The following is a 21,528-nucleotide window of genomic DNA, read 5'->3' as shown; positions in this document are numbered from 1 at the left end:
CGGCGCATCCCTCAGCTGTACTTCTTCTTTTTTTTTCCCCCTCAGCTGTACTTCTGTTCCTCCATCCAGCCTAGCTACATTCCTTATTATTCTTCACACCATTAGCTCTGTTCTCTGACAGAGAACCATCCTAACGTTGAAAGCAGGAAGAGAACTCGATTGGCTTCCCTTACAGCTGGCCTCTTATAACAACATTTTGGATGGGTGTGAGGTTGTAGAACATCATCTCTGAAATACCTCGTTTCTTTCTCAGCTTCCCCTGTCTGCCTGTCCCCTGACCGGTGGTTGAAGCTGAAGCATTCTCTTCTTCCCTTGTGTTCACACACTTCTAGTGTGTGTTGCTTCGAGCATTCAGATTGAGTTGCTTTTGCATTTGTGATTCTTGGCTCATGTCCCTCTAGAAATCATATTACTACTCTGAGTTCAGGGAGGGCTGGAATAGCTACTAAAAACAGAATACATTATAATAACATTCAGCAGACAAAGCCAGAAAATTCCTGCCAGAGACCACCTTAGTATCCTTTACTTGGCCCATATTCCATTTTTTGAGAACTTTAAACCAAGTGAGATGCCACAGTATACAGTTTATGTGCCCTGCTGTAAGGTCTGCATCATCACACTGTCTTGATTTTGAGATGCTTCACGTTTTATCTTAAAAAGCTCTTTGGAAAGTTATCAGTGTTTTCCCTCCAGAATTAACATGTTCCTTCGCTTTATACTCCAGTCACTTCTCGATCGCCAGCTTTGGACAAGGTATTTTGCTAGGCAGCACTGGTATGTAAAAAAGAACCCGTCAAGGAATTTGAAGAAGAGTTGGGGAATTAAACAAATCGCCAACTCTTGAAACACGAGACCAACTTAATACTTTAGCAATATTTACCTCTGAACAGAGAAGGCTTCACAGAGAGAAGAGCCCATTGTGCTCAGTCATGAAGGATAAGTAACATAGGGAAGAGAGGTGTGTAGTAGGGAAGATTGTCTGCATTCTAGGACAAGGGAAATACAACAGAATAAAAGCAAAGATGAGGGCATATACCGGGAGGCTAGATGCATATGGCAAGGCTGTCCCAGGAGATGAAATTGGGAAAGTAGGATGAAGTCAGATTGGACTCTCTTTTGTAAGTAGGAAATCATTTAAGATATTGGAAGAGAAGGAGGGAACCTAATCCAACCTGTTTTTAGAAAGAGTGCTCTTACAAACCAAGGTTGATGTACTTGTGAAGCTATTACAATAAGCGAAAGATACTAGAATAAGAGAGCTTATGTTACGGCTGTGACCAGGAGATCAGCAGGGAAGAAACTAAACCAAAAGAAACATAGCCTGGAAAGGGTGTTAACAGGAATTTCCCAGAAGAAGAAATGGCCAATAAATATATTCATAAATGTTTGGCCTCAATTTTTGGCTTCACTACAAATGAAAAGAATTACAAAGAACTGTAAATGAAAATAGCCCTGTCATATCAGCAAGGTTGGGGTGTGTGTGTGTGTGTGTGTGTTGCCCCAGTATATTGAGTAGGTGGGGTAATGAGCACCCTTATTCATTGCCTAGAGTCTGAAAATTAGTACAGCTCTTCTGGAATAGTTTGGTAACATGTCAGAAGCTTAAAGAGGTATATACCCTTTGACCCAGGAATTTTAAGAAAATGATCATAAATATGCAAAGATTTATGTACTAGCAAGCAACATTGTTACTGTTTGTAGTAATGAAAAATTGAAAACAAACTAAATTTCTAATAATGGAATTATTTAAATTATAATACATCCATAAAATGGATTACAATATGACCCATTTAAAAACTGTGTTTTAGGGCGCCTGGGTGGCTCAGTTGGTTAAGCAACTACCTTCGGCTCAGGTCATGATCCTGGAGTCCCGGGATCGAGTCCCATGTCGGGCTCCCTGCTCAGCAGGGAGTCTGCTTCTCCCTCTGATCCTCTTCCCTCTCGTGCTCTCTATCTCTCATTCTCTCTCTCTCAAATAAATAAAATCTTTAAAAAATAAATAAATAAATAAATAAAATAAAAACTGTTTTAGAAGAATATTTAATCACATGAAAAACTATTTGTAGTAATTAAGTGAAAACAACAGTTTATTAAACAGTATGAACAGTATGAGTTGACATGTAAGTGGAACATTCACAAAGAAGTGTTTACTAAGCATTTGAAAAATGTGGGTCAAACTCCGGAGAGAGAAGGGAGTTAGAGATGTAATTATATTGACATACCTTGATAATCCTTAAGTTTAGGTCATGTATGGGTTATTTTACTATTTCCTTTTGAATGTGTGTGAAACTTTCTATGCTAAAAGTTATTCAGACCACACAAAACCCACAAAAACCCATCTCAAAAAAAATAAATTGGCAAAAAAAGTAGATTAAACGTGTTAATGCACTAAGGGACTTAGAATAATACCTGACCCATAATAAATGTCCCATAAGTTACTTGTTGTTTTTATTATAAAGCTAAAGATAGACAGTGTTACCCCAGCAGAGGACAAAAGAGGAAGAATGGAAGAATGCCCCCCCCCCTTGAGCCCAGGAAACCCCTGCATGTGTGGGAGGAAGCAGAAGGAAGAACAGCAGTAGGACAGAGAAGAAAGAACAGGGAGAGGAGAACAAGAAAGTCAAGAAGAGAGATTTTAGAAGGAGGTGTTATCAGAACAAACAGCCCAGAGGAGCTCAAGCAGGTTGAAGACACTTAAAGCCATTGAATTGTGCTGTTAGGGAATCCTTGAGGTTCAGTTCTGGTTTTTGTGTTCCTTTATAACATGCATGCAAAAAAATACACAGGTGATAAGATGCAGTTCAATGAGTTTTTACACACTCATGTAATGAACATCTGGGACAAGAAGCAGAAAGTTCCCAGCACCTCGGAAGCCTCTTGTCATGCCACTACTCCACCCTCCATGGGTAACCTGACTTCTAACACTGGAGATCAGTTTTACCTGTTTTTTAACTGTTTATACCTGGAATCATACAGTGTGAACTCTTTTGCATCTTCTTTCATTCAACATCATGTTTATGAAATGTGTCTATTATGATATACATAGGTATAGTTCATTCGTTCTCATTGCTATATATCACTCCATTGTATGAATGAATATACCACAATTTATCACCTAGTTGTTGACGGACATTTGAGTTATTCCCAGGTTTGGACTATTTTTCTGGCTTCCATTGGTTTATATGCCTGTTCTTATGCCAGTTAACAAGCTATGTTCATAACTATAGCTTTATAAGTAATACTTTTCTTCATGATTGTTCTTCACGTTCTTATAACTTTGTTCTTTGAGATTGCCTTGGCTATTCTTGGCTCTTTACATTTCTACTTATGCCTTGAATTAGCTTGTCATTTTACACGCACGTGTGCACGCACCTGCCAGAGTTTTTATTTGGCCTGTATTGAATCTGTAGATTAGTTTGGGCAGAATTAACACTTTATGCTATTGAGTCTGATGATCCATGGTCATCTTGCATTCCTCCATTTAAGATATCTTTTATTTCTCTAAATGTTTTATAATTTTCAGTGGAGAGGTCTTGGCTTAGTAACCTTTTGAGAGAGCAGTTCCAGTGAATAGCAGAAAGTAAATTCTTTGGTGCTAAGGAGGGAAATGGGAAACAGAGGTAGCAAATGTAAACCATTCCTTTGAGATGTTTGATGGTGAAAGAAAGAGGAAAATTGGTGTTAGCTTGTGAGATTCGAAAGGTCGTTTCGGGATGAGAGTGCCCTTGGAAGCCATGGTGAAACACCCAGGGAGAGGAGAGGTTGGAAGCAGAGAGTTAATTAAAGGGTCAGGGACCTGTGGCTCAAGTTAGCCTGGAGAAGAAATTAGGAGCAAGGAGTGTTGTGAGGTTATTGTGAGGTAGTGTGTTTCACGTCTGCATTACCTTAGTCACAATTTCCTCAGACTCACTGGTTGCTTACACAGTGAACAGTACTGAGGCATATGAGGGCTGTGCCCTTTGTCACTAATGGCACAGAACCCGCATGCAGGATGTTTGGAGCAGCAAAACTTGCTGCCCTCACGGTCATCCCTAATCCACATGTTCAAATCCCTATTTCTTTAAGCAAAGCATATTACTTTCTATTTTCTCTACTGTGCATACCTATTCATCTATTATTCTGATAATCCCTTCTTCCAGAGTATCTTAGTTAAATGAAGGCTTAGTAGATAGGGGCTTTTCCACTAAATCTTGAGGTGCCCGAGAGACTTGAGGAAGATTGTGTAGTAGAGATTTTATATATGGAGGAAACGAGGGTGCTGAGATAAGGGATTTAATGCTTAAGTTCTAGAAAAAGCTTAGTTTAGTGGAAATATTTTACTCTGCAAGTGTTTTTACATTTGTTGTTGTTTGCTTTAGATACAGAGCTTTCAATACATACACAGAGAATTGCATCGTCCTTATCTAGAGAGGGCATTGTGCAAACTTACGTGCTATAAGTAATTATGGTGTTTTTAAGAAAGTAAACCAAGAGGGCAGCATTTTTCACTGTAGTACTTATAGTGGTGGAATTAGCCTGCCAATATTAGAAGGGAGAGAAGAGGAAGTGGAAGATCTTGTTGGATTACTCAGTCTTATATACTAAGTTTGGATATGTAGCTTTAACAAGGAAGGGAAAGAGGGAGAGAAAAGGATTTAATTTATTGCACTAGGATATAATAAGCATTTTCATTGAGTCCCAAATATTACATGTTTGTACTTTTGGGGAGGTTCTTTTCTGATGTTAAGTCTAAAGTGGCCTTTCTTTGAGGAGGAGGTGAGAGTTGAGTAGGCAGGCATGGGGGCAGAGCATGGGCAGTGGGCAGGGGGTAGAGGGAACAGGAATGTCTTGAGTGAGATCCGGTAAATTACACTTCAGAAGCTAGAACACACTTTTCCCAATTTAACCATAGGACCCGCTACATACTGATACCATACAAAAACTTCCCTTTTTTAACATGTGACGCACATGCTAAAAAAATATTTTAAAATAACGAGGTACTTAATACATTTCAAGATTTGTTTTCACACCTGTGCTGTGTAGCACATCTGTCTATGTTTTTAGTTTGATTACTTCACATTGCCTTTCTTTCCTAAGTGCTTTTTTTCTTTCACACATTCCTGTACTCCTTTGACTTCAGAATGACTAAAGCTTTGCATTTCAAAGTCAAAATAAAAATCCTCATTTTAAATGTAATTCCAGTCTCACAAGAAAAGTTGAGGTTTTTGGGTTTTTTTTAAGATTTTATTTATTTATTTGAAAGAGAGAGAGAGACAGTGAGAGAGGGAACACAAGCGGGGGGAGAGGGAGAGGGAGGATCAGGCTTCCTATGGAGCAGGGAGCCCGATGCGGGGCTCGATCCCAGGACCCTGGGATCATGACCTGAGCTGAAGGCAGACGCTTAGTGACTGAGCCACCCAGGTGCCCCTGAGATTTTTTTTCAAGACAGGAAATGTTAGCATATAATGGATCAAGTGCCAATGAACTCTCTCCCTGCTCAGCCATGCCCACATCTAATATTGCTTGCAGATAAAACGCAAACCACTCATAATCCCTGGAGAACAGAGAAAGCCCCACCAGATGGAAAGCAACTCCAGCTAATGAAGGAACACTTCCTTCTCTAAACTTTGTGGTTGTTCTGATCCCTTCTCTTTTTAAACACCTTCTCCCAGGCAAATCATTCATTAGCCCTTGGAAAAAGCATAGTCTTACAGTCCGCCTCTGGTTTTTTCCCCCTAATCTTTTTCTATCACTTCTAGTTGCCCTTCTTCCTCCAGTGCTAAATCACCCCTCCCGCTTCTCTTGTACACCCTCCTGACATTTGTAGGTCATAATCATGTTCCCTCCCCTTAGTGTTCAGTTAGTTCAGGTCTGCCACTTAGTTCTTCTAATCCTGCCTCATAAAATGATCCTTTCAGCTTCTTAGTCATACCTGCCATTTTCCTTTGAACTTACTTCAGTTTGCCTCCATTTTTTGGGTAACAAGGTGCCTGAAAGGGAACGCAGTGCCCTAGGTGTGGTTTCCCTGAAACCACTGAACAGAACAAGGATCCTCTGAAGGACAGTGCCCAGGCCTAGCCAGTCCAAAGGCCTTTTGTCACCCTCAGAGACTGGTACTGCTTCTGTCAAGACCCAAGATCCTGTATTCCTCAACTTCAGCGAACAGCCAAGTGCATGTCCTCCTCCATGCCTTGTGAGCTCATACTATTTCAAATACATGCTATTTGAAATACTATTTTCAAATACATGCAGCTTTGAATATTTATATATTTTTATCCATATTCCTTATCATATCAGTGCTGCTTGTGGTATGAAATCAAACAATACAGAAGTATATAGAGTAAACAAAATGGATTAAAGACCTGAATGTGGGAGGGGCACCTGGGTGGCTCAGTCCATTAAGCGTCTGCCTTCAGCTCAGGTCATGATCCCAGGGTCCTGGGATGGAGCCCTGCATTGGGCTCACTGCTCTCAGTGGGGAGTCTGCTTTTTCCTCTTCCTCTGCCCCCCGCAATCCGGCTCGTACTCTCTCTCACTCTCTCAAATAAATAAATAAAATCTTTTAAAAACTAAATAAATTAAGAGCTGAATGTGAGACCTGAAACCATAAAAATCCTAGGAGAAAACATAGGCAATAATGTCTTTTGCCATTTACCTTGGCCACATTTTTCTAGATCTGTCTCCTCGGGCAGGGGAAACAAAAACAAAAATGAACTATTGGGATTACACTACAATAAAAAGCTTTTGCACAGTGAAGGAAACCATCAGGAAAACAAAAAGGTAACCTACTGAATGGGAGAAAATATTTGCAAGCAATACATGCAGTAAGAAGTTAATATCCAAAATATATAAAGAACTTAAACCACTCAACAGCAAAAAAAACACCCTCCAAATAATACAATTAAAAATGGGCAGAGGGGGGCGCCTGGGTGGCTCAGTCGTTAAGCATCTGCCTTCGGCTTAGGTGATGATCACAGGGTCCTGGGATTGAGCCCCACATCGGGCTCCCTGCTCAGTGGGAAGCCTGCTTCTCCCCCTGCCTGCCGCTCCCCCTGCTTGTGTTCCCTCTCTTGCTGTGTCTCTCTCTGTCAAATAAATAAAATCTTTAAAAAAAAAAATAAAAATGGGCAGAGGACTTGAACGGGTATTTTTCCAAAGAAGACATACAGATGGCCACCAGACACATAAAAAGATGCTCAACATCACTGATCATTAGAGAAATGCAAATCAAAACTCTGATGACATGAGATATCACCTCACACCTGTCAGAATGGCTAGAATAAAAAAGACAAGAGGTAACAGTGTTGGTGAGGATGTGGGGAAAGGGAACCCTTGTGCACTCTTGGCAGGAATGTAAATCCATGCAGCCACTGTGGAAAACAATACCGGAAGTTCCTCAAAACATTAAAGATAGACTAATGCATGGTCCAGCAATTTCACTACTGGCCATTTACCCAAAGAAAATGAAAATAATACTAATTAGAAAAGATACATGTACTCCTATCTTTATTGCAGCATTATTTACACTAGCCAAATTATGGAAGCCAACCCAGGTGACTGTCAGTAGAGGAATGGATAAAGAAGATGTTATATGTGAGAGAGAGAGACAGACAGGTGTATCTACACACATACGTATATATTGTAGAATATTACTCAGCCATAAAAAAGGAATGAGATCTTGCCACTTGCAACAATATGGATGGACCTAGAAGTTATTATGCAAAGTGAAGTAAGTCAGACAGAGAAAGACAAATACCATATGATTTCACTTACATGTGTAATCTAAAAAACAAAACAAATGAATAAACAAAAAGCAGAAACAGACCCATAAATACAGACCATGAGCTGGTGGTTGCCAGAGGGGAACGGGGTAAGCGGCTGGGCAAAATGGATGAAGGGAAGCGGGAAATACAGGCTTCCAGTTATGGAATGAGTAAGTCGTGAAGATAAAAGGTACAGCACAGAGAATATAGTTAATGGTATTGTAATAGTGTTGTATGGTGACAGATGGGAGCTACACTTGTGGTGAGCATGGTATAACATATAGGTTTGTTAAATCACTATATTGTACACCTGAAACTAATGTAATATTGTGTGTCAACTATACTTCAGTTTAAAAAAAAACAGGGGCACCCGGGTGGCTCAGTCGGTTAAACATCTGCCTCCGGCTCAGGTCATGATCCCGGGGTCCTGGGATCGAGCCCTGCATTGGGCTCCCTGCTCGGCAGGAAGCCTGCTTCTCCCTCTCCCCCTGCCTGCTGCTCCCCCTGCTTGTATTCTCTCTCTGTCTCCCCCAAATAAGTAAAATCTTTAAAAAAAATTAAAAAAGAACAGTAAAATTGAAAGCCCTTTCATCCGTTCAAACTAGCCATTCTTTAATAGTTTTGGATTTCTCTTTATATATACTTTGGATGGATGGATCGATGGATGGATGGATGGATGGATGGATGGATGGATGGATGGATCTCCGAACATATCAATCTCTCTCACTTCTTGTTCGACACTGAGATTGTTAGTAAATTTTTGTTCTTACAGATTGTCTTGATAAACTTGTGTATACATTCTTGAATTTCTTACTGGTATTTTTATAGAATATACTCTTAAAAGTGGAATTATTTGGTCAGAGGATATTTGTGTTTGAATTTGGTTGATGAGGGGTGCCTGGGTGGCTCAGTCATTAAGCATCTGCCTTCAGCTCAGGTCGTGATCCTAGGGTCCTGGGATCGAGCCCTGCATCAGGTTCTCTGCTCAGCAGGGAGCCTGCTTCTCCCTCTCACACTCCCCTTGCTTGTGTTCCCTCTCTCGCTGTGTCTCTGTCACATAAATAAATAAAATCTTTATAAATAAATAAATAAATAAATAAATTTGGTTGATGAGACCAAATTGCTCACTGTATTCCCACATAGTATAAGAGTACCCACTTCCCCAACAGTGATTTTTAGCAGTCTTTTGGAAACTTTTGGCAATGTGATAGGGGGAACAAAACCCTATCTTGTTTAATCTGTATTCCTTTAATTACAAATGAAATTGAGCAATTACAATTACAAATTGAAATTTTTATGTGCTTATTAGCCATTTGTATTTCTTCAGTGAATTCTTTATTCGTATCCTCTGCCCATTTCTCTGTTATTAGGCTTGCAGTACCACTTTCATAATACGTTGATACCAATACTTGTCCTTTTGTCTTTTTTCCCTTTAGTTTATGTCAGGGTATATTCACTCTGCCCTCTTTGTTGACAGTTGTTATCATAAATGGTTGTTGAATTTTGTCAAATGCTTTTCCTACATCTGTTGAGATGATCATATGATTTTTATTATTCATTTTGTTACTGTGGTGTATCATATTTATTGATTTACAGATGTTGAAGCATCCTTGCATCATTGGAATAAATCCCACTTGATCATGGCATATGATCCTTTTAATGAAGTATTAAATTCAGTTTGCTAATATTTCATTGCGGATCTTTGCATCTATGTTAATCAGGGATATTGACCTGATTATTTTCTTTCTTTGTGTTGTCCTTTCCTAGTTTTGGTATCAGAGCAATGCTAGCCTTATAAAATGAGTCTGGGAGTATCCCTCCTCTTCTGTTTTTTGGAAGAGTTTGAGAAGGATTGGTATTAATTCTTCTTTAAATGTTCAGTAGAATTCACCAGTGATGAAGTTATCTGGTCTTGGACTTCTGTTTGTTGGAAGGTTGATTAATGATTAATGATTCAGTTCCCTGGCTAAGAATCCATTCAGATTTTTTGTTTCTTCATGATGCAGTTTTGGTAGGTTGTGTGTTTCTAGGAATTTATCCATTTCTACTAGGTTGTCCAATTTGTTGGCATAGAGTTTTTCATAGTAGTCTTTTTTGATTCTTTGTATTTCTCTGGTATAAGTTGTAACAGCTCTTCTTTCACTTCTGATTTTATGTATTTGCATTCTTTTGCTTTTTTTCTTGGTAAGTTTAGCTAAAGGTTTGTCTATTTTGTTTATCTTTTCAAAAAACCAGCTCTTAGTTTCATTGATCTTTTCTGTTGTCTTTTTAGTCTCTCATTCATTTCCACTCTCATCTTTGTTATTTTTGTTCCTTCTACTAACTTTGGGCTTTTGTTCCTAGTTCCTTGAGGTATAAAGTTAGGTTGAGCTCTTTCTTGCTTCTTACTGTAGGCATCTATCACTATGAGCTGCCGTTAGGGGTGCCTGGGTGGCTCAGTTGTTTAAGCATCCGACTCTTGGCTTTGGCTCAGGTCATGATCTCAGGGTTGTGGGATCAAGCCCTGTGTTGGGCTCCATGCTCAGTGGGGAGTATGCTTGAGATTCTCTTTCTCCCTCTCCCCCTCTTTCCCCTCTCTCTCAAATAAATAAATAAATCTTTCTTAAAAATGCTTTTACTGTATCCCATAGATTTGGTATATTGTATTTACATTTTTATTTGTCCCAAGGCATTTTTTGATCTCTCTTTTGATTTTTTTCTTGACCCATTGATTTTTCAGTCACATGTTGTTTAATCTCCAAATATTTGTGAATTTTTCTGTTCTTTTTATAACTGATTTCTAGTTTTATATCATTGTGGTTGGAAAACATGCTTGATGTGATTTCAATCTTAAATTTATTAAGATTCATTTTAAGGCCTTACATATGATCTGTCCTGGAGAATGTTTTTTGTGTGTGCATGAGAAGAACATGTACTTGCAGTATAATTTTTAAATCTAGACCTTTAGGTAATTTTAAATTTATGTTTATATATGGTATGAGCAGGAATCCAACCACAACTAGGCCCAGTTGACCTAATACAATTCATTGATTTCAAATGCCTCCTGATCATATTCTAAATCCAGTGATCTAATTTTATCAGCACAATACTCTTCTAATTATTAGTGTCTTTTTGCAGTATGTTTTATAATCTGGTAAGCTAGTCCACACATCATTTTTCTTCCTTTCAAATATTTTCTTGGCTCCTGTTATATATATGGATAAATTTAGAATTAATCATCAAGCTCTGAAAGAGCCTCTGGGATTTGGTTTGGAAACGTATTTGTGGTATATTTTTAGGTGAAAACAAAATCAGTTCACAAATACCCTATATACTGTCATTGCCATTTTGTTTCTAAAATTACATGTATATATAATAAAACAACATCTCAAAGAATATACAAAAAAATACGTAGCAGTGGTTATCTCCTGATGCTAATATTATAGTTGATTTTTTTTCCTGGTTTTTGTTTTCCAAATTTTCTACAATGTGTGTGTAATACTTTTTAAATTAGTAAAAAAAGATACTAAAAAAATACTAAACTAAAATGTATCCATTAGTAACTTCATGATTATCTACTTAACAAACAGAAGCCAAATGGGAATAAAAAATGTTCCGCGGGAAATAAATATGTGAGTTGTAGAGAGTGAAGTGCAGACACCTGGCTCAGAATATAAACCAAAGATGTCTGGAATGTTCCTGGGAAGGACTGAGATGGGGAAACGGAGGCAGTACAACTGTACAGCCTCCTCTCTTACTTTGTGTGGTTGACTTCAGTTCCGTTCAAGAGACGTGAGCCTCCTCACCTAGCAATCGTTCCGGGCTATATTCTCTGCAGCTGGATTTAAAAGGCACAGTTTCTTTGGTTTCCCCATTTCAGAGATTCACTTTCATACGACACAGCCAGGCCTTGAAATGCGTCAAGACTTAGTGTAGTCTAAATCTGGTCCTTGCATGTCCTGAGGTTTTAGTCAACATTTAACAGAAAGAAGATTGCAAAATCTGTTCCCAACGCTTTGATATATTTGAAGCAGCAGCATGCTCATTCTTGGCTCACAGCATGTAGATTCTGTCAGCGGTGTGATTAAAACTTGGTTCTGTTTGCTTTTTAATCGACATGCTCTGTCAAGGTAATCTTACCAATTTAGCAATAATTATAACAACATCTAACATTTATCAAACATTTTCTGTGTGTCAAGCATTGTACTGCACTTGATATGAATATCTCATTAGATCCTTAAAACAGCCCTATAAATGTATTGTTCCATTTTATAAATGAGAAAACTGAGGCTCAGAGAGATCCAGGTCATACAGACTAGTAAGTGCCACAGGTGACATTGAAACCCAGGCAGCCTAACTCCAGAACCTGCATGCTTAATACACTTAGAACTCAGTTTTTAATCCCTCTGCTTCCCTAAAAACCTGCTCTGCCTCCTGCACTTTCAGTCTTATTTGCCTAATGTCCGCAGCTAGAGCTGTCAAAATGATCCTCCACCTCTCTCCTTGAACTTCACCTCCTACCAGTCAGTCCTACCTTGAGGAAGTCTCACACCCATCTGTCGCCCTCCCTGTCCCCTGGCCCTGCCCCATGGCCCCGGGCTTGACACAGTAACCTCGCTTGGCTGATTCTTCCTTTCACTCAGTCTAACTTGTTTTTATCTTCACAGTTCTCTTCCGAGAGCATGAAGCTGATCATGTCACTGCACTGTTTAAGAGCTCTTAGAGTTCCTTTTTTGTTTGTTTGTTTTTTAACCAGATTAAATCTGAACTGCTTAGCTCTCCATCCACAGTCTGGCCCCCGTCTGCCTCTTCAGCTTCATTTCCTGTCATTCTCTACGCAGTCCCTTTACCTTACGCTCCCACCGCACTGAAAGGTTCCGTCTTCCCAAGGTCTGTGCCAAGCCCCTTCATAGCTCTGCGCATCTGCATTTCTTTCCTCTGCTTGAAAGCCTCTTCTTTGATCTCCCCACAAACTCCTCTGCAGCTCTCAGGATCCACATCACATACCGCCTGCAGTAACATCTGCCCAGACCCCTCCAGGATGCAGCTGTCATTCTTGGGTCTTCCCCTGTAGCACGCGTTCAGGCCTCACTTGTGGTAACTAATTATCTGTGCATGTGTTTTTCTCTTCCATTAACCTTCATGGATCTCGGGGCAAGGACCAAATGCATTCATCTTTCAGCACCGAGCACACAGGAGGCCCTCGATAAATGCTGGCTTAATGCTTGAAGGAATGTCCAAGAGAGCATTTGAAACAATAGGAAGTTAGAATTATACTTACTCCTAAACAGAGGACTATCTTATGTGTTTCTCAGAGTAATCTCTTTTAACTAAATTAGCAGGCCTAAATTAGCAGGTAGTCTAACATACTGAATAAAAGTGGTTTATAGCAGGGCGCCTGGGTGGCTCAGTTGGTTAAGCGACTGCCTTCGGCTCAGGTCATGATCCTGGAGTCCTGGGATCGAGTCCCACATCGGGTTCCCTGCTCAGCGGGGAGTCTGCTTCTCCCTCTGACCCTCTTCCCTCTCGTGCTCTCTGTCTCTCATTCTCTCTCTCTCAAATAAATAAATAAAATCTTTAAAAAAAAAAGTGGTTTATAGCAAACGGGGAAAGGTCTATTAGATATAAGTTTCCCTAGGACAGAGGACCATTATGCAAGATTAAGATCCATCTGAGATCATGGGTGTGCCCCTCTCCCCTGCTGGGCATGGGTGTAATATTGTGACACAGTGGAGAGAACATTCTCCCTGGCGTGAGAGCACTGGTGCTGGCTTACCCGCTTTGGGACTTGGACTAGTTACCTCTTCACGAGCAAACACTCGATGTTAACTTGGACCCCTTCCTGATTGGGAACTTTGATGCAGGAAGACTTCCCATAGAAAGTGCCTCTCCTGTTTTTAGTCATTTCTTTTTTCATTCCAGCTTTATTAAGGTTTAATTGACAAATAAAACTGACATAAGTGTACAACATGATGGTTTGGTACACATTGTGAAGATCCCCATAGTCGAGGTAATACATCTGTCCTCTCACATAGCTCTTTTTTTTTCCCTTTTGAGAACATTTCAATTTTACTCTCTTAGCATATTTATTTTTTTTAGGTGGGGAGAGGGGCAGAGGGAGAGAGAGAATCCCAAACAGGCTCCATGCTCGGCAGCACAGAGCCCGATGCAGGACTCGATCCCACGACCCTGAGATCATGACCTGAGCTGAAACCAAGAGTCAGACGCTCAACCAACTGAGCCACCCAGGCTCTCTTAGCATATTTAATTATACAGTACAATGTTATCAACTGTAGTCATCATATTGTACATTAGATCTTCAGACCTTATTTATGTTATAACTGAAAGCTTGTACCCCTTTACCAACCCGTTCCCATTTCCCCCACTCCCCCAGCCCTTGGTAGCTACTATTCTACTTTGTGTTTCTGTGAGTGTGCCTTTTCCCTCCCACCCCCCATTCCACTTAGAAGTGATACCATGTAGTATTTGTCTTTCTGGTTTACTTCACTTAGCATAATGCCCTCCAGGTTCAGCCATGTTGTTGGAAATGCCATTTCCTTACTCATGAGCAATAACAGTTAACCCAGTGCGAACAGCATCATTTTATTTTATCTGAAGTCCATCTTTCCTTTCCCTTTCAGCTTCAGGATGAGTTAGAAAAAGGTGAACGGGACAATGCAGAGCTACAGGAGTTTGCCAATGCCATTCTTCAGCAGATAGCAGATCACTGTCCCGACATCCTGGAGCAAGTGGTCAATGCATTGGAAGAGTCGTCCTGACCCTGCTTTGTGGGAGCGGCCAGCCCAGCAGCCTGCTGGAGTAAATCCAGGAGTCAAGAAAGAAGAGCTGTAAGGAACGGGCACCCAGAAACTTCCTGGCACCCAACAAACACTACAAACTCTGTCCTATCTTGGTTGGTCCTTTGAGTGTGATTCCAGCACCCTTTCTATAGCTGGACATCTTGACTCTGCCTTTCAACTTTGGATATTGTCTCTACACTAACTTTCCTGATGTCCAGGGTGGGTAAGTGGCCAGGTTTCCATGAAGAACTGCCATCCAGTCATCAGCAGTGGAGAACTGTGGAAGCTGGTGGTTCTGCCCTTACAGAGGGACATGGAGTGGAGAGCCCTTTTTCCTTCTGCCCTTGACATGAGAACTAAACCTGGAATCTCCTTGGAGTTCAGCATATTGAAAGAAACTTCCCAATGGACTAGAGAGCTGAGTGTTCTAATATCACAACAGGTGCTTTCTCCTAAAAGGGTAAAAAAAAAAATCTTAAGGGGGGAAAAGAGAGAACAGGGACAAAAGAAATTGACTCTTCTTTTTGCTGTCCCTTTTGCTTACTTTCCTGTGTAATGTTTTATGCAGGGGAGCTGCAAGCAGGCCTCATGACGGCTTGGTGAACACTAACACCCCAAGTTTGGAGTCTTGCCCCAGCCCTCTCTGTCTCACTCATCCTTGTTCTTCTCAGCCAGCTAACAAGAGGATGGTGTGGACAGTTCTCCCCGGGTCCCTCTTGCTTAAGACCTTTGACCTTATACTTAGGTTGTCACATCATACATCTGGATCTGAAGGAGAAGAAGGGTTTGACGTGAGGCCCTGCTGTCACCGCCTAGAGCTCTGCTTCTGTAGAAGTTCCCTGGGGCCAGGCTGGTTTCTCCTACACATCTCCTTCATTGGCATTCTAGGCCCCTGAGCCCCAAAAGAATGATTCTGCCTTCCCACCGTCCATGTTCCACCCACCTCCCTCCCTTTTAGCTTTACTCTTGATGTGCACTCCCAGAACCATAGCCTCGAGCATTGTCTGAAACCTCCTTCTGGCACAAATGAATGTCTCTCATCCCACACACATTCCTTCCTCCATCCTTTCATTCAGAGAATATTTATCAAATGCCTACTGTGTGCAAGGCACTGTTGGGTACCCATCCTTGACAAAAGTCTCTTTTCAGTGAGGGAGAAATGTGAAGGACTCTCTGAGACATAACCTGGTTGAGTCAAAGCAGTCAAAGGCATACCCTTCCCCTCCCCACTCCTTCTCTTAGTAGAAGTTCTCTTTTCCAGATGAATCTTTCACAAATGAGCCTTTCTCATTTCTCCTTATAATGGAATTGATGAGGGGGGCTTATCCCCCTTGAGGGGGGCTGAGTCAGTTACTTGCCTGCAGGATCTTATTTGGTGGTTCAGGATTTTTGTGGTGGTTGTTACCCTGCAAGGGTGTAGTGTTTAGGGGGGCTACAGCCGCGGATGGTGTTTTCTTAACACATCCGTGCACATCACGTGGAACTTGGCCAGCTCCGTGTGTCGCAGATCAGAAAATGGACCCTAAAGTTGCAAATCCAGTTGAAGGTATTGGCATTTTGAACGGCATTCTTCCCAAGCTTAGACAGTGGCAGTCATAAATAATCAGGCACCAAGAAAGAGACCACTTCACCCAAATCTAGCCCTTTGACCACCTCTCCGGCCAGACGCCCACCAGACACTCACGTCTTCTGATAAGAGTTGCTGGGCTAAATGTTTTTGTCTTGCATTTTCCCCTTTCCCCCTCCCCAGTTACTCACCCAGAGAATCTGATGCTGCCTGGAAAGTCACCACGGCTGTCAGTCTGGTATCTTCCCACCGGCAACTCTTGACTGTCCCATTAACTTACAGGGTCATATCTGCAGCTGCCCGGATTCCCTGCTATTGTAAAACAGCCTCTCCTGTGAGAAGCTGTAGAATGTTTTGTGTCGAAGGTTTAAATGGGTTCTGCTCATAAACTTCTTACTGAGATGCTTCCTGATAGCCTGGCCGGCCAGAAGTGGGCGAGGTGGGAGATGGAGGAGTTACATAGTTAGTCATGGTGGTTTGTGGTCAGTCACCTCAATTCCATGTATTTCTTGCACTGCCTCTTAGTGATATAGAAAGCCCCCCGTATCTTAGGCCTGGAGTATTAGAATCTCACTTTATCTACCATAACCAGAGACCTGAGGGATGAGGACACCCTTACAGGACCCGCGCAGAGCAGGCAGGAGCAGAGGCCGTGCCCAGATGGGTGGCCTGGCCCTGGCTGCTACCCTCTAGCAGGTGGGGGGGGTGGGGCAGCAAGCAGGTCTCCCTGGGTCCTGCTCATTCTGTTTCTGCTCTCAAATATGGTACCTGCCATGCTTGCCCCTCTGGGTGTGTGACTCTCACTGCACCTCCTTTCTTCCCCTTTTCATTTCAACCCCTCCTGTTGATTCCCCTTGGAAGTCCTCTGGACAGGTGCTTCTGAGAAGAAAAATTTCTGGGCAAACATCATCTGTCCGGTCTCTGTGAATCTCCTTGATTCCTCTTGGGTAGTCATCCTAGCACCTCAAATGGTTCTGAGGACTCTTTGGTTCTAGATGAAAGTAGGTTTTGGCTAAACTTTAATAGCAAACATGACCTGACTTTATATTACAAGGGCAAAATTAATACAATGTCTAGCACTTAGAGTGTCTTATCAAGTTGGGATCATTCATCGAGCCAACTTTTACTAAATGCGCAATTCCCATCACACAAAGACTTACCACTGCATGACCCTCTTCTGGTGTTCATTTTCACAAGGTGACTCAGCTGCTGGGGAGGGTCTATAGCCTTGAAAACTCACTGCAGTTGCCTATTAGGTTCACCAAATTCATCCATTCCATTGGCAGGTCTAGTTTCCCCTTAGCACCTAAAGATCTGTACCCCAAATCAAGGTCATCATAAAAGGGGACAGGAAGAAGAAGAGTGTGTGGAATCTAATGTGGGGCTCATGACTGATGAAATACAATGTGATTTTTCTCATCTTCTCATATACCTCTATCCCGGGTACTCATTGAGTTCTTGGTGAAGTATCTGAATTGAGATTTACAAGGACTTGGATACCATTTGAAATGGAAAAGATTTTAAATGGGCTTTAATATATTAAGAAATATGAACGGGAATCCCCAAATCCATCTCAGCTCTAACCTTTAACCTGGTACCTTATAGTCTAATGAAGAGCTAAATGCTTCTCTCTCTTCCTCACACTTGATCTTTAGAAATGCTAGTAAAGCAGATGGGACCCAAGACTGCCTTCAGGGTCCATAGTGGCAGTGTGACTTGGCACCTTTTGTCAATAAAAGTCTGTTTGGTTTTCCACGAGGAGTTCGTTGGCTAACCCACTCCTCAGAGAGAAGAGGAGGAGGAAGTCATCACAAAGTTTTAGTCAACTGGTGAGCTAATCCCTCCCCTATGACGTTCAGGATTGGCATTTGGATTTGCTGCTAGAGAGTCCTGCTGATCCCAGAACCATCCTGCCCACCCCTTTGACCCCAGTCGTGAGGCACAGACCCACTGGCTGCCCTCGGGGGGTTCTGAGGAAAGAGCAAATCAAGGAATATGGTGCCACATAGAATGTGACCCTCCCACGGCCGTTCCTGAGTCACAGTGGGCCCTGTGGCCGTAATGTCAGTAACTTCCATGTCTGCCTCCCCAGCCTCACCTGCCACCCGCAAGAGTCCAGAGCTGTGGAAAAGCAGACGAGGGCGGAGTAGATGCAGCAGAGCCTGCTGCTCTTTGCCAAGCCTGCAAGGCCAACCCATCCATCACTGCCAGTCCCTGGGCCTCTCAGGACAGCGACTTGAACTGGTCAAAGAAATGTTTTAAAAAGAATCTGGAGTTTTCCCCACGTGGACTAAGGGAATGTTTGGGCAAAAAAAAACACACACGCATTACAGGGACATCCTTCTGAACAAAATGGCTGTCTTTACTTACTCTTTGTAAGCAAAAACTGTTTCCAAACTTTTTAGTGTCAAAACTGTAACCAAGTGTCTCCTGATTTTCTCCAATGTGTTTGGCGAGTGCTGTGACCCTCTTGTAGGTATTTCTCCTCCTGACTCTTTTGGGGGAAAGGTGGTTTTAGGGATTGATTTGGGGGGAGCGGGTTTTTGTCCCATCCCACGTCCTCTTTTGTTTCTCCGCTTGTCGATATTGTCTGTGTGGTTCAGAGCATTGGGGCAGTTACATTGTGGCCATTGTTGAGATTATTAAGATATTAAAAAGTAGTTTGTAGAACTGAAAAGTTAAAGAGCTGTGTTTTAAGAAATGCAAAACGATATCATGTTAATAAAGGAATTCAAGCTACGGGGCAGCCGAACTCCTCCCCCACCTCCCCCAAGTTGGCCAAGGTGGCAGCTGGGCTAGCCCCTTGGGAAGCACCAGTGGCCACCCTCCAGGTAGTGAAAGAGACAACTGCTGAGTCAAAGGAATTGGAATCCGGGGCTCAGAGGGTCCCCACTTGTGCCAGAGATCTCCTCTACATCCTCAGGACCTCTGGGTAGAGGTTTCAAAGTTTGTGACCCCATAACCACCCTCAAAACCCACCTTGGTCCCAGCTCAGTGTGCCTAATACTGTGTGGTAACCCGGGCTTGGCTCTGAAGCCTCACAGCCGGCGGCAGCCCTGTGCGGGCCGCAGACCCTCTCTCCTGCCCACTTGGTGCTATATCATCCAGTGACCCATCCAGCACGGCCAAGCGCCGGCCAGCCTGGAGCCCACAATCCAGGCCAATGAATTGTACTCAGATCTCGGTTCCTTCTGGCTTCAGGCCCCAGGTTCTTTCCCTTTAAGCTTCTTAGCGCCTACATCTCCCAGGCCCAGGCTGTCTCTCTAGGCCCCAGAGATGCCATGGTCAGGAAAGGACGGGATCCCTTGCTGAAGCCAGAGAAATCCCCCCCTGGGCCCCGCACAAGCGCTCCAGGCCCAGCCTTTGTTTGCACGCCACACCAGTATTGCATTCATGCCCTGACGCAGCCAGACCTACCCGAGGGCCACCCCCCCACCCCACCCCCGTTCTGGCGGGGCTGCCCACGCGGGCCTAGCCCACTGGCCTGGGACCCTGCCAAGCACCTCGGGCTGTCCAGGATGGAGACCCGACGTCTCCCCGGGATCTGCTCCCCTCTGCCCCAGAAGACAAGTGCTGCGCTCTAGTGAGAGGAGCTGAGGGGCCCTGGGCGCCGACTCCTAGCTTGAGTTCCTTGTGCTGACAGTAGCAGCCGCTATGATGGTGTCTGTGATGCAAATGCACCCGCTGCCTTCAACCGCGTGCGTGCGTGCGTGCGTGCGTGCGTGTGTGTGTGTGTGTGTGTGTGACGGCCGGAGTCGTGTTACTGACAGGATAATGACATTACAAAGAAATTGTGTTAGAGTCAACTTTGCCTTGATAATTATTGTAAACACTTTGTCCATTTTTTTCTTTTTTATTCACAAACTAAATCCATCAGGAAATTATAAAGTTATTTAAAAATCGTGTGCTGTGTCTTTCTTTGAGTCTCAACCAGCCTGATAAGCCAAGTGAGATGAGTCCTCAAATGCCAGAAAAGCAGGGAGAAGCCAGCGGCCTCCAAGAGATTAACGCCGTGGTAGGTGAGCCAGGAACCCACTGTGCCCGGGGTTAAGGCGGGGACGGGGAAGCCAAGGCTGGGCTCAGCTGTGACGGGCCTGGCGGGGTGATGTTCTCGGAGAGAGGAGTTGGCCTCCTTTAAGTCCGCACCTGAACGCTGGACTGGCAGCCCCCTTAATTGCTTTTTGAAGTCAGTTTCCACCTCCCTTTCTCCTTCCTTAGGCCCTAGGCCCCGAGCCAGTTTCCCCATTTCTCACTGAGCTGCGTTTCTGGAGCTCGTGCTCAGGTTGGGGAGCAGCCATGGCGTGGCAGAGGGGGTTTCACTCAGGCCTGGGACTCAGGCTTCTTTTCGGTGTATCCGATGTATTAGCTCAGGGATGTGGGAGCTGCAGCAGCCAACAGAAAGTGCAAATACCAAGAATAAAGGAACCAAAGAACCTGTTCTTGAATATTCCCCAGTTTTGGTATTTGTCTTTGGCCCTATTATGCTCAGTAAGAAATTATTCGGGGGGGGGGCTACTTCTTGTATGAGAATTAGTTTTCTGCTTAGCTCCATTTCTCCATCTACCCCCAGAGGGGATCACCCTGCTTGCTGCGCTCTGCCCCCACCGCTCCCCCCCCCCGGTGGAAATTCCTGCCTGCTGTGCACTGGCACTTGGGAATTGGACGGGAGAGTCAGACATCACCCCTCCTGGCAGGTTCTCCCTGCACCTGGGCTCTGGCCCTGCCCACCTCCAGCTGGAACAGCTGCTGAGAAGTCCCACCAGGTGGAGGAACACCTGGGAGACCGCGCTATTTACAGGACTGGGAACCTGATGTTGCTCGTCATGTCATCATGAAGCAGGAGCAATTTCCCTTGCAGAACATGTATCATACTGCAAAATGTAAGATCACAACCACAAGCAGATGTGTCCACAGAAAGCTGTCAGTTTACACTGGTCAGCTCTTTCCAGGGTTTTCCATTCATCTTCTTTCACTATTTGTTTATTCACTCTGTGGTCTACCAGCACTCCGTTGCAGACAAATGGACGCAGAGACCACAAGGTTCAAGGAAAATATGAAAGAACTTGCAATTGAGAATTCCATCCATTAACTTGGTTTTTTCTCTGAATTAGAAAAAGACTGCTATTATTTGATTTTTTGAGGTGGAATATCTCAGGCTGGCTCAAAGATGATTAAGAACTACTCAGTCTTGGGGCACTAGGTGGCTCAGTCGGTTAAGCGCCCAACTCTGGATTGCTCAGGTCGTGATCTCAGGGTGGTTGAGATTGAGCCCCCATGTCAGGCTTCATGCTGGATGTGGTGCCTGCTCAAGATTCTCTGTCTCCCTCTCCCTCTGCCCCTCCCAACCCCCTGCCCTCTCTTGTGCGCGCTCTCTCAAAAAAAAAAAAAAAAAAAAAAAAAAAAAACTACTTAGAGTCTGGAGTGAGGGAGTGTTTGAGAT

The 21,528-nt window shown here is 43.2% G+C and overlaps 1 protein-coding gene across 7 annotated transcripts in view; it reads left to right on the top strand.

Moving 5' to 3' along the window:
- Positions 1-19,991, top strand: part of ERC1 (ELKS/RAB6-interacting/CAST family member 1) — a 582,903-nt gene extending 562,912 nt beyond the window's left edge. For 4 of the 7 annotated variants that reach the window (XM_073886912.1, XM_073886915.1, XM_073886913.1 and 1 more), the window contains one exon: positions 14,363-19,991. In XM_073886912.1, the coding sequence (XP_073743013.1) occupies positions 14,363-14,500 (138 nt within the window). In that variant the 3' untranslated portion in view covers positions 14,501-19,991. The remainder of the gene's footprint in view (positions 1-14,362) is intronic. The other 3 variants (XR_012376469.1, XR_012376467.1, XR_012376468.1) reach the window with 3 other exon arrangements.
- The last annotated feature ends 1,537 nt before the right edge of the window (positions 19,992-21,528 follow it).

The sequence above is a fragment of the Callorhinus ursinus genome, unplaced genomic scaffold (assembly GCF_003265705.2).
Source record: "Callorhinus ursinus isolate GAN/ISIS: 27379988/994484 unplaced genomic scaffold, GSC_fseal_2.0 scaffold74, whole genome shotgun sequence".
NCBI classification, from domain to species: domain Eukaryota; kingdom Metazoa; phylum Chordata; class Mammalia; order Carnivora; family Otariidae; genus Callorhinus; species Callorhinus ursinus.
Note: the sequence above shows the minus strand (reverse complement) of the source record. Positions and strands in the feature narration are given on the sequence as shown.